Source organism: Microtus oregoni, unplaced genomic scaffold, assembly GCF_018167655.1.
Source record: "Microtus oregoni isolate MIOR12 unplaced genomic scaffold, Mior012 000004F_ref0000308, whole genome shotgun sequence".
Lineage (NCBI taxonomy): Eukaryota > Metazoa > Chordata > Mammalia > Rodentia > Cricetidae > Microtus > Microtus oregoni.
Genome location: NW_024543063.1, coordinates 57,441,644 through 57,454,570, shown reverse-complemented (window position 1 = coordinate 57,454,570; position 12,927 = coordinate 57,441,644). Strand labels below are relative to the sequence as shown.

General features: G+C 47.7%; 1 protein-coding gene across 1 annotated transcript; it reads left to right on the top strand.

Moving 5' to 3' along the window:
* Positions 1 to 244: 244 nt before the first annotated feature.
* On the top strand, positions 245 to 2,205 carry LOC121446789 (metallothionein-4). The gene is made up of 3 exons (XM_041649574.1): positions 245 to 275; positions 1,523 to 1,588; positions 2,114 to 2,205. The coding sequence occupies exons 1-3, from the start codon at positions 245 to 247 to the stop codon at positions 2,203 to 2,205; spliced, it is 189 nt and encodes a 62-aa protein (XP_041505508.1).
* Positions 2,206 to 12,927: the final 10,722 nt, after the last annotated feature.

Here is a 12,927-nt window from a genome sequence, read left to right as displayed (position 1 = left end):
TGCTTCCGACATGCTGGCAGGTAAGCAGGCAGGGCTTTCACCAAGGGCTTGACCTGCCCTGTGCCCTCTGCCACCTGCCTTCCCCACCTCCTAGCCCCGAGCATCTTTCTGGGCCGTGTGCAGGGCGTCTGGCCCCAGGGAGAGGTGGGGTGAGCTGCAGTCCACACCTACGCAACTATAAAGAGGGAGCCTCCAGCTGCTGCTGCCTCAGCCTCCCTGTCTCAGCCACTCACACACCTGGACCATGGACCCTGGGGAATGCACATGCATGTCTGGTGAGTAAGGAGGCCCACTGGGGGTCCTACAACTTTGCCCCTGTGTTCTGCAGGCAGGATGTGGGACTATTGGAAACGTCTTCACTTAGGCGTCGTGGATGAGGTTTGTCCTGGATCTGCAACCTTTAGGCAGCTCCCACTCTGTTGGCTTCCAGCCAGATTTGCTGAAACTGATACAGTAGTCCAGGGAATAGCAAGGGAAGAACTTGTAAACAGTCTTTCTAGCTGTAGATCCCTAGTTGACAGCCACCAGAATAGGGAATGGAGCTATAGCCCAGAACTTGGATGGTTGATTTTGGTCCTCTGCCGCCATTCATTTACTAACACATTTGATGAATGGGCCTCAGTTTCCACATTTGCAAACTGAGGTTACTCATTCAGGGTTGCTTGCCTACTAGGGAATCTATGGAAAGGCTAAAATGACTAAGCGCTTGCATACACCAGGGCTTAAAGGCTTAGCTGGGACCTCAAGGCAGTAAAATCCAGTTGTGCTACTCACCTGTGATTCTAGAGCTCAGCAGGCTAAGGTGTATGTGTGTGTGTGTGTGGGGGGGGGGGATCCCAAATTCAAAGCCAATCTAGGTTGCTTAGTGCCAGGAACTATGTTGGCCAGAAGATCAGGCTTCAAAACTATCCTGGGCTTTCTCAGCCTTGAAAAGTGGCATGTAAAATATTCAAAAGCGTCCTTCACCCTTAACAGCACAAGTCTGTCCCCAAAACCTGGAACAGATGCAGACAGTTCTAGTGTTCTGAACCTTGAACGTGATGGATGGGATGAGTTTAGAAAGACACAAAAGTACGAGTCATTTTTTTTTAGATAAAGGCAAGGTATTGTCTCCCCCTACCCCATCCCTGTGTTCCTTTCTGCTTCCCATCCAGGGTTTCCGGCTGGCTTTGTCAAAACGAGGCCGTGAAAGCCCTTGATGGTTGTCACAGGCACCTTGGCCTTGCTGGGGTTGGCCTTGGTCTGTTAGTCCTCAAGCCTGATCGGACATCAGTACCTGATATGTTGTGTTTTCAAACTACTGATTCTTTCCCTACACAGAGTTACAAAGGGATCTGTTGCAAGGGTTATGGTCGGGAAGGGGCATTTCCACAAATAACCCGGGTTGAGCTGATGCTGTCACCCCAGTCCCTATCCATGGCCTGTCTCTAGAACCATCCACAGCACTGGGGTTACCTTCTTGTCCCACTACTCCCTGAGATCAATAGCCTGGTGTTCACCCCGTCTCTGCCCTGTCTTCTAGGAGGGATCTGCATCTGTGGGGACAATTGCAAATGCACAACCTGCAAGTGTAAAACCTGCCGCAAAAGTGAGTATGGGCGCCAGGACACCGCCAGGTGGGAGTGGGAATAGCCCCGCCCTTCACTCTCCCTATCCACCCCAAGCGGGCAGTGGAGGCATTCTGGGGACCTTTTCCTCATCAGGAGGGAATCTGAGATGACACTCAAGGAGACACCTGGGACAGAGCTACCCTGGGCTGCAGCCCACCAGGCAGTAAGGATATCCATGGTATTTGGAGCAGCAAGGGGGTTGGGGATAGGTTCTGTCCAGTCTAGTGAGGAAGAAGGAAAAGCCTTGGCCTGGCATCATGAGCCCTGACTTCTAATCATATTTCTATTGTGGCTGTGACCTTTGAAACACCCACTCCTAGTCTGGGGCTCTGATGGCCCTGGAGGACCTCTGAGGTTCCTTCTGCTCTCAAATTGCACAGTCTCCCATCTCCCGGCAAGGGTTTCCCCGCTACAGGTGTCTCATTTCCTACGTCTTCTAAGGGGTAGGAGAGACAGGGAGGTGAAGAGCCATGGCTCACCTGTCCATCTCCTAACCTTTCCAGGCTGCTGTCCCTGCTGCCCTCCAGGCTGTGCCAAGTGTGCCCGGGGCTGCATCTGCAAAGGGGGCTCAGACAAGTGCAGCTGTTGCCCCTGAAATCCACCCACGGCACTGGGAGAGAGATCCTGGGAAGTGGCTGTACAGCACCTGCGTCAAATGATTGAATTTGTATAATAAGTTGTGCCTTTTATATATATGTGCCTAAATGCGGTGCCAGTGACGTTCATGTAAAGGTCTTGAAGCAATAAAGTTTTCATGGCTATCCAGTGGCTCAGAGCATTGTTTAACTCTAACCCTAGCCCAGAAGGGCCAAGAAGGGCTGGCTCTATTGCAAACCCTCAAGCTGCCGACCAACTGGAACCCCATCCGCAGGTGCCTGCTCATGCTGCTTGCTTCAAGGTGCTGCCAGAACCTGAGGCTTCCTCCCCCTTTACAAACACACAGCAGCCATGAGCCCAGGCGAGTTCAGAGCCCTGGGAAAAGTGCCTAACAGGTGCCAAACAGGACCCAAAGCTGGTAGATGAATAGCCAGCCTTTCTGTGCTGTCTTCCAGAAGTCTGCTGTGGTGCTGAGCTCCGGTAGCTCATAGCTTACACACTCCCTAAACTATGTAGGCTCTCCTCCTTGCCCCACGTCCCACCCTCAGCCAGTGCTTGTTGGGATCCCCACCCAACGAAACCCGTTGAGTGAAGGGTCTTTCTTGGTGCAAGTTGGTCTTAGCCTGACTGTCCCGGCCTACCCATGATTAGGTGAACTCATTCACTGAGCAAAAAGCTACTGGTCCTGAGCTCAGGAACAGAACGTGTGTCTAAAAGCCAGCCCCAGCACCAACACAACAACAACAAGAATTATATGGGCCAACACCAGGTTAAGGTGACAGGCACACACACTGGCAAGGAGAAACTGGTGCAGAGGAAAACAATGTCCTCCAAAGACTTAAGATTTAGCTTTTTAGATGGATGGCTGAGAAGGCTGAACTACCTGCAGATGTCACTGGGGACAGAATGCCACTGTCTGTCCTTTACAATACAGCCCTCAGCACAGCACCAGGCAGTCCAGTCCCTAAGAGGCCTTGCATTTATGCCGCCTAGAGCCAAAGCTAAGGCCTTCTTCTCCACAGTCACTGGGCACAGGGCCGTGAGAATGGAACCTTGCCCAAGGGTCCCAGCAAGGAGGGGCAGAATAAACCTCAAATTTCCTGGAGCTGAACACTGTCCTAATCCTCCTGCAAACGTGGCTGTTTAGAAATCATTGGGCGTCTCCTGGGAAGGCTTTCAGGCTCCACCCAAGAGGGAGTCACGCTGCCGAATCAGCATCTCAGAACAATGGAAGAGGCATGGCCTTTGGCACCAGATAGCTGTTTCTGTCTGCAAGGCCTTAACCAAGTCATTCACCCTCTCCAGGCTCAATCTCCTCCTCAGTCCCTGGCAAGTCCCCTCTCGGGGATACACCGAGACTGTTGGAGAATGTCCATGCACATAGTAGGTTATCTGTAAACAGGGTTTTCTCTGTGGACACGACTTCTTTTGGTTTCTGTTTATTAATCTCTGAAAAAGCCCCTGACTAGTCACTCTGCAAGGAGAAAACTCCACAGTGCCTGTCAAGGACAGGGTGTTGATAGTTACACCCTTCAGGGGGCAAAGTAGGCTTCTCTATCAAGTAGGCTGCCTGTTCCTTTTGCCACCATGGTCTCCTCACCTTGTCCACAGGCCAACGGGGTAGCCATATCCACTCTTCTATTTTTTAACACACCTCTGAAGGGGATGATCAGCCCTCCGATTCTCATTTTGACAATAGTAACACACACGTGATACAGCTGTTAAGTCTGCAGTGATGTTCACATAAGGGCTTAGGGCGCTAGCACACATACAGTGTAATACAGCTGTTGGTGAGAAACCACAGGGAACAGTTTTGCTCATGCTGTAAACAGGCAGATTATACATCCATTATTTAGATTTCTTTCTGCTTTTTTAAAGGCAAGGTTTCGTTATACAGCTGGTATAGAACTCGCTAAGTAGCTTGAGCTGGCCTTGAACTTGCAGAGACCCTGAGCACTGACCCTCAGCTTCAGTCTGGGCCTCTTGATTGCTAGGCTCAAGCCACTGAGTCTGCCTTTTTGTCTGGGCAATGGGTGTTGCTTTGTTTTCCAGGATCTTGAATTCCTGGACTCTAGTGAGACTCCTGCCTCAGCCTTTCAAGTTGCCAGAATCCCAGACTGGTCCTCAGCAGTGTTCACTGAACAAGCCACACAGAATATGAAATACAGAAGTGAAATATCTAAAACATAACAGCGTCTGTATTTGGATCACAGATAAAGAAATGCATTCTTCTACTTTTCAGAACTGCATTTTTTGAAATTTGCTTAAGTAGTATGTTTTAGAAGTAATTACATTTGGAAAGAATAGAAGAGCAAAAATTCTGTTAAGGAAGGTTAAATCCTAAGGACAAAAACTGGGAGAATATAATCACAAATGCTGCCAGGTTGTATGTCACAGTGTGGATTACAATAGTGAAGATTCCTTCCCCTAGATATGTCCCGGAGCCAGTGAAATGGGTAAGTGGGCAAAGGTACCTGCTGCCAGGCCTGATGTCCTGACTTCAATGCCTGGGACTCACCGAGATGGAAAGAGGGGCGTGACCCCTAAAGTAGCCCTCTGACATGCACATGCGTGGCATGACGTGCCACACGTCATATGCACATACAATAAATGATAGTAATAGTAATAAGAATAATAAAGTCCAAAAGAAGAAGGTTAGAGGGTAAGTTGTGGAATAGCACTATTAAAATAAAATTTGTTGTCATGCAATTAACATCATAGGCATGATTTTCATGATCTACTACAGAACAAGAGAAACGTCATTTATAAATCGGTGTTACTGTAGTCTCCTTTTTTGTTTTGTATTTGAAAGGATTATGTATACAATTGATAATTTTTCCTCCAAATTCTTTACAACAAAGAAAGAGAGGAAAACAAGCAAGATCTAGATGAGACTGGGTATGGTGGTGATGGAGGTGGGTCTTGTATCTTATTTGTTGCTTTCATTGGTTAATTACTAAAGAAACTGCTTGACCCCTCTGATAGGGTAGAATTTAGATAGGCAGAGTAAACAGAACAGAATGCTGGGAGAAAGAAGCCAAGTCAGAGAGTCACCATGATTCTCCCACCCGACACAGCCGCAGGTTAAGATCTTCCCTGGTAAGCCACCTTGTGGGCTACACAGATTATTAGAAATGGGTTAGATCAACATGTAAGAGCTAGCCAATAAGAGGCTGGTACTAATGGGCCAGGCAGTGTTTAAAAGAATACAGTTTCCGTGTAATTATTTCGGGGCATAAGCTAGCCATGCGGGTGGCCGGGTGCCGGGGACGCAGCCCGCCGCTCCATATTACTACATGGTGGTACATGCCTGCAGTCCCAGACAACACTGAGAGATGCTGAGGCAGACTAGTTGGGAGTTAGAGGCCAGCCTGGACTGCATGGCAAGATTCTGCCTCAAAAAGAAAAAAAAAACAAAAACAAAAACAAAAAAACAAAAACAAAACAACAACAAAAGAACCCAAGCAGGCGAGGTGGTGGTGGCGTACACCTTTAATTCCCAGTACTTTAAGCCCAGAGGCAGAGGCAGGTGGATCTCTGAGTTCAAGGCCAGGCTAATCTACTGAGAGAGTTCCAGGACAGACTCTGAAGATACAGAGAAACCCTGTCTCAAAAAAAAACAAAAGCAAAAAACAACAAAATAAGTGTTTTGTGCATTCCAAACCATTTATCTAATGGTCACAATGCTGTTAGGTCAGGTACAGAGGAAGGCAATAAATAGCTCTTAAGAGGGTTGACTTGTAGCTACCTCATAGAACTTTCCTGTGGTCTTCAGAACCACACAAAGCTCACACGTGGCTCAGGAGACACAGGTGGATAACTGACTGGAATTCATTGGATCTAAGCATCCAGGACTCCCTACTAGTAGAGACAATGCTTCCCTGCCTCCTGTCCTTTGAGAAGCACATAAATTTAGTTATAATCACCTGTCACCTGACCTCGTATTGTAATGGAATTTATTTTTAAAAGGAATCCTCTGTCGTTGCTGTGGAGGCACTGAGTCATTTGGCAGGACCAGTGGGTAACCATGGAGACAAATATACCAAAAAAGCAAGCAAAGCCAGGGAAGTTCTCGTAGGTGCGGTAGCTTCCCAGTGTTCTGTCCCTTGTCCCTTTCCTGTCTCTGCCAGCCCCTGCATGTTAAGGGTGGGGGGACTGGTGCAGTATGGGAGAGGCACTCAAGACGAGTTAGCACTGATCTGAATTTCCTTAATACAACCTGGGAGATTGGTCCAGAAGTCACAAGGAATTCTGGGTTAATTTATACAGTTGTGTCATTTGAGGAAATTGAACCCAGATTTGGAGTCAAGAGTCTGTTCAAATTCTAGCTTCGTGTCACTTTTGCTGTGTGATTTTGGCCAACATTCATGTTGTCTATCATCCTTCCATCTGCTAAAATAAGAGATACCTGTGATATGAGTTTTCAGGAGTCTCAGTGCCACTGCCCCAACCCCAGGGCAGGTGGAGCATCATCAGGACAGGGAGAGAGGGGGCACTTTACAAACTCAAAGATAAAACCTCATATACATCAATAATGTGACAGGCCAGGCATGGTGGTACACACCTTTAATCACAGCACTCGGGTGGCAGGAATAGGAGGATCCCTGAGCTCAAGGTTAGCCTGGTCTACATAGCTCATTCCAGGACAGCCAAGACTACATAGACTGACCCTGTTCCAAAAAAAACAAATCATCATCAACAGCATCACCACCACCACCACCACCACCACCACCACCACCACCACCACCGCTGCCACCACCGCCATCATCTGGTAGCAGATGGGAAGTCAACGGCACAATGACTAGAATTCAGGCATTCTGGACCTAGTTGTTAGAGTATACAACTGGCCTAGACCTAAAACCTAGTTCCCTAGAGAAGAGCTAGGTCACTGACACAGCAGAAAGAATCCTGGGCCAGGCTTAGGTGTATTCAAAGTGAAGAGCCTACTACACAGGAGGATATGAGGTTGTGGTTCTGGTGTTCTTTGCTGTGGGGGCCACGATGTTATGACCAGGTTGTGGGCTAAAAGACAAGATGAGCAGAATTCAGAACAAATGGACAGAAATACCTCATAGCAGTCTGAAGAACACTTGACTTGAATTCGAGACCTGAATCTGCCTCTAGGACAAGTCACTTGATTTCGCTCAGCCTCGGTTTCCTCACTTACCAAAATAGCAGAATTGAAAGTAGTCACAGAAATATGAAGCATGCTTAGCTCCACACGGCACATAACGGGGTACCTGGCATACAGGAAGCTCCCCACAGTGGAGGCATTGTTTGTGGAAGCCATTAGCAGTCATTTGGCAAACCCGCATGAAAACTTGTGTCCCAACTAGGGTAGGATTTCTGAGTTCACAAAACTTCCTACTGGGGAAGATGGAGCGAGAATCCACAGGGGTCCTGAATCAGTACTCCTCGCCCCAGCTTCAGCTGCCATGCAGACAATTGTTAGCCACCATTCCCTCTGATAACACTGTAAATCACTCTGAGAAAAGACTTCATCTGCAGCTAGGCAGATGTGCAAGCCTTCTTTTGTATGAACATTGTTTACCGAGGTTCTTGAAACCCTGGCCAACTGCTCAGTCCCAGTATAGAAAACTGGAAAACTTTGAAAATCAAGACATCTTAATCCAGTACTGGGTCAGCTTTGATCAGGGTGTGGGACTGCCCGGCTCCTGTGCTTGTGTGAGATCATGTGGGAATTTTCCATCTCTTGGTAGGTGTGACCCCGACTGTTCTCCACCCCTCAGCCTACCTGTCCCTGCCTGTCGGAATCAATCTACCTAAAAAGGTAGATTTCCATAAACTCCCTTACTGCAGACTGCTGGAGGGTCTGTCATGAAGCCTGCTGTGGGTGACCCCAGGAACACAAAGCTCATGCCTACAGACCCCGTTCCAGAAGCACAGAGCTTAGACTGACTGTGGAGCGGGGGTCACATAGTGATGTGGGAGACTCCCCTCTGTATGTTGTGAATATGTTTTATTGCATTGGTTAATAAAGAAGCTGCTTTCAGCCAATGGCTTAACAGAGTAAAGCCAGGCTGAAAGAGATAATAAAGAGAGAGTAGACAGAGTCAGTGAGAAGCCACATAGCTGCTGTTGGAGACAGACGCCTCCTCTGGAGCCCGCCGAAACTTTGCTGGTAGGCCACAACCTTGTGGTGATGCACAGATTAATGGAGATGGGTTAGCAAGCTAGAAATATGCTTAAGCTATTGGCCAAACAGTATTGCAAATAATATAGTTTCCAAGTGATTATTTTGGTTCTGGGCAGCCGGGGAATGAATGAACAGTCTCCCCCAACACCTAGTGAGTAGTAAAGTCATGGGACAAAATGAAGCCAGTCAGCAAGATTTCATCCATTCACCCCCTATTAGCTGTGTTCTGGATGGGACTGTGTACCAAGCGCAGGTGTACACGGTGGATGGAAACTTAATTTAGCACATCAATGGACAAACAAAGATGACTGCTCTTACCTGCTGAAATCAGGGTTATGGCGGGAAGAGCAGAGAACCTGAAACATTACTCACAAGTGAGCAAAATATTTGTTAGAAGGTGTTAAATGCTATGAGGAGAGGAAAAATAGGGCAAAGCAGGAAGTTAGGAGTGTTGGGGGTGATGGTGTGTATTCTAGTCCTAAATAGGTTGGAGTTGGGGGTGTAGCTCGGTGGTACAGAGCTCACTTGGTATGAAGTCCTAGGTATAAATCCCAGCACTGAAAAAAAAAAAGATCCAAAACAAAAGAAGCTTAGGGTTGGGGGGATGACTCAGTTGGGAAAGTGTTTTCCACACAAGCGTAAGAACCTGTGTTCAATCCCAAGCACTCAAATTAAAAAGCTAAAGGTGATATTAAATCCCTGTCATTTCAGCATTGAGGCTGTGGAGAAAGGAAGACCCTGTGGCTTCTTAGCCAGCAAGTCTTGCTGAATCAATCAGCTCCAGGTTCAGTGAGAGAATAATAGATAAGGGGGAAAATCAGGGTGTGTGTGTGGGGGGGGGGGGGTTCAGGGCAGTGATCACAGGCAAAGGGAACATAGGCACATACTATCATTTCAGAGTATCAGGATTGAATGAGACAGGATAGAGATGGATGGATATGAGGGAGGTCCCTGGAGCAACATGGCTGCAAGAATTGTTTCTTCAATTGAGAACTGAAGAGCGTGGATGTTGTGCAAATTCTAATTGATCTTAGCAATAAAAACCCAGAGTCTATAGGGAGGGGTTAATGCTGAAAGATCAGGGAAGCAGAGCAGTCACTAGTTCTTACCTCTACCAAATCCTCAGAATGAATGGGCGAACGATACTGTCCCTATGAATCATCAGACTGAAAGCCCTGAGCTCCTGTCTCCTCCCATCTAATATTTCTCTCTCTGTCCAGCCATACCACTCCTGTCTGATGTGGGAATCCCCTCTATGGGCTGTGATTACCGCTATCGGCAACAACTCCGCCTGGTTCAGATGACATCGTGATGCCGTTAGCTCTACTATAGGACTGTTTTTTTTGGGGGGGAGGGTGGTACCAGCTGCTGAAATGGTGCACCTTCTCATGATGTTCTGGCCAGAACTCCAAATAAGAACTTTGGAAAAACCCCTATCGACTGCTCAGAAATCGTTTGCAACTATACTAGACAGCAATTTTGAAACTTAACCATCACTTTAATGTTGCAGGATCCACAGGGAAATGACTGCTAAACTTGCCTAAAGATGAGAAGGTCCTTTGGGGTTCCTGCTTCATAAAAGAGTCTGCTAGACATTCTGTAGGACACACTCACAAAAAAAGACTGACAAACTGCCAATATAGGTAAAACTGTCTTTAAAATTTCCTGCTTTATGAAAAAGTCTGCTAAATACTATGGGCCTGTAGGCTAAAGATGGATGCCCCAATGATACAAAAAACTTTGGGTAACTGTCCAGGCTGCGAGATGGCTCTGTCAATTCTAGGATTTTAAAAGTTACTTACAATGTACTTCCTGTTTACTTAGGTAATATTATATCCTTCTGGAGTCTTTGGTGGTATTAAACAATTTATAGTTATAGTTTTCCTTAGCTATGATAAAAAATAAAGTAAATATAAATATCATAACTGTAATTCTTGTTTGATACCTGTTTTGTTATATGTAATTTTACTATGTTAAAGTTAAAACTTTCCTTTTTATTTAAACAGAAAAGGGGAGGTGATGTAGGAGTCCCCTCTGTGTGCTGTGATTACAAGTAATGATAAAAAAAACTGCTTTGGACCTATAGCAAGGCAGAACTTAGATAGGCAGGGAAAGCTAGGCTGAATGCTGGGAAAAGAAGGGTGAAGTCAGAGAGATGCCATGGAGCCGCCACCAGAGTCAGACATGTCAAGACTTTGCCAGTAAGCCACTGCCACGTGGCGATACACAGATTAATGGAGATGGGTTAAATTAATATGTAAGAGTTAGCTAATAAAAAGCTAGAGCTAATGAGCCAAGCAGTGATTTAATTAATACAGTTTCTGTGTGACTATTTCGGGTCTAAGCTAGCCAGGCGACTGGGTACCAATAAGCAGCCTCTCTCCCTCCAACACCTGTCTCCACCTCCCTAGGGCTGGGATTAAAGGTGTGTGACTCCCAAATACTGTGACCAAAGCTGTGTGCCACCACTGCCTGACCTCTATGGCTAACTAGTGACTTAGCTCCCCATGCTAATCTTTAGGCAAGCTTTATTTGTTAAAGCACAAACAAAATATCACCACGTGGGGGGTCTAAATATAACAAGGGGAAATGCCATTCCAGCTCAAGAGCTCAATGTTCAGAAAACCTTAAAGGACTGGATTGAAGTGGAGGGAGGCCACAAACTGTAGAGACCCTGGGGGTTCAAGACCTAAGGCAAAAATGTGTGCAGCTGGAGCACGTGCAGGCAAAATAGAAACAAACTCGCACCCAGTGCTAGAGCTGCTGGGCCTGAGATCTGAACTCCCTCAGCACCCTGAGAGCCAGCTCCAGCTCCAAGCTCAGAAGCCCAGGAAGAGACACCATCTCTTCTCTGGGTCCTTCTCATCCTTGCCTCCTTTTTCCTATCTTCCTTCTTTTGTAACTCCACTGAAACTTAACCTCAAGGACCAACACATATTGGTCCTACAAAAGAAGACCCTAGCCTGCTGGGGAAACAGCCCAGTTGGTAAATGCACTTGCTGTGTAAGCACAAGGACCCGAGTTCTGATCTCTACCCTCCAAGTCAAAGTCAGGTATGACGGCCCAGCTGATTACCCCAGCGCTGGGCGGCAGAGACAGGTGAATCTTGGGAGCTCCCACCCTGCCAGCCTATTTATTGTACTGGCAAGCTTTCGGTTTAGTGAGAGACTCCATCCCCAGGCAGGAAAAAGTGAAAGAGGGCACCAATGTCCTCTTCTGGTCTATGTGTGCACGTGTACAGGCACATAGCCCAGCACATACCCATCCTTGGTCAAGCTATTTGAAGGCCACTGTCCAGCTTGGATTTGGAGTAGAGGCTCGGTATTGTCTGATGGACAATTAGAGCAGGGCTGGGTCTCTCTCTCTCTCTCTCTCTCTCTCTCTCACACACACACACACACACACACACACACACACCTGTGATCAAAACTGAAATCTGAGGCCAAACGTACTGTTGCAAGCTCATTATCCCAGCACTCAAGAGATTGAAGCAGGAGAATCCTGAGTTCAAGGTGGCCAGCCTGGGTTATGAGAGAATTAAGAGTTCAAGGTCTTCCTACACAGCACATCCAAGGTCTCAAAAACAAATAACAAACAAACAAAAAACCTAAAACTAAAGCCAGGGTTGGTGGTGCTTGCCTTTGATCCCAGCTTCTAGAAGGTCGATGCAGAAGGATTACCAGTTTAAGTTCTTCCTCAATTGCATAACAAGTTCAGGACTAGACTGGGCTAAGACTCTGCTTAACAACAAAGAAAAGCAGTGTCCAACCACCTCCAAAGAAGCGGTGGTCCCTAGGGGGTGTCTCTGTAAAATTAGTCTGTTCTAAGGAGGTGTTCAGGGTCCTGTGGGAAGGCTTTGTAAGAAATGCTGTGTCATGTGGGAAAGCTAGGTGCCTTCCCACCAAGCTGCAGGCCTCCACTTTTCATCCTTCAGAGATCTTGGGAGCCCCTTTGCTGCCGACGCCAGGATCAACAGCAGGCTCCCCGCTGAGCATCCCATTAGGACCAAACTGCTGGAGAATTCTAGGATAGGGGGAGGGGAAGCAATGGGAAAGGGCAAAATGAATTTGTCATCCCAAAGATGGCACGCTCAGTCACCCTCAGGGAGACTGCAGCAGCGGCGGGGAGTGGACAGTGGGCCAGGCTACACTTGATGGGGACTCGGGGACAGCTGCCGCAGTGCACACGCGCGCGCACACACAGAGCAGGCGCTGTGCGCAGAGGCGGGCGCCACCAAGCCGCTGCTTGCGCGCCCCCGCCCGGGGCTATAAAAGTCTTGCCACCCTCTGTCCTAGCTACACAGCGTCACTTTGCCTAGAGGGAACCAAGCTACGGTCTCTCTCTGCGGCTGCTGGCCTGGATATGGACCCTGAGACCTGCCCATGTCCTACTGGTGAGTCCCCATCCCCTCCTGTAGCACTTTGCCTTTTACTGGCAAAGAACCACACTCCCGTGTCTTCACGTAAGGACATTTGGGGGAGGAGTCCCTTGTTGCCCACCTTTAACCCTGTGATGGAGATAACTGGAGTTGGCTACTCGTCTACTTTTAAGCGAGGGGGGAGG

Bases quoted from the DNA above. Each gene is read 5' to 3' on its own strand.
- LOC121446789 (XM_041649574.1), top strand. From the start codon at position 245: ATGGACCCTGGGGAATGCACATGCATGTCTG. The intron at 276-1,522 runs GTGAGTAAGGAG...CCTGTCTTCTAG, and splicing joins GGAATGCACATGCATGTCTG to GAGGGATCTGCATCTGTGGG. The intron at 1,589-2,113 runs GTGAGTATGGGC...TAACCTTTCCAG, and splicing joins GTGTAAAACCTGCCGCAAAA to GCTGCTGTCCCTGCTGCCCT.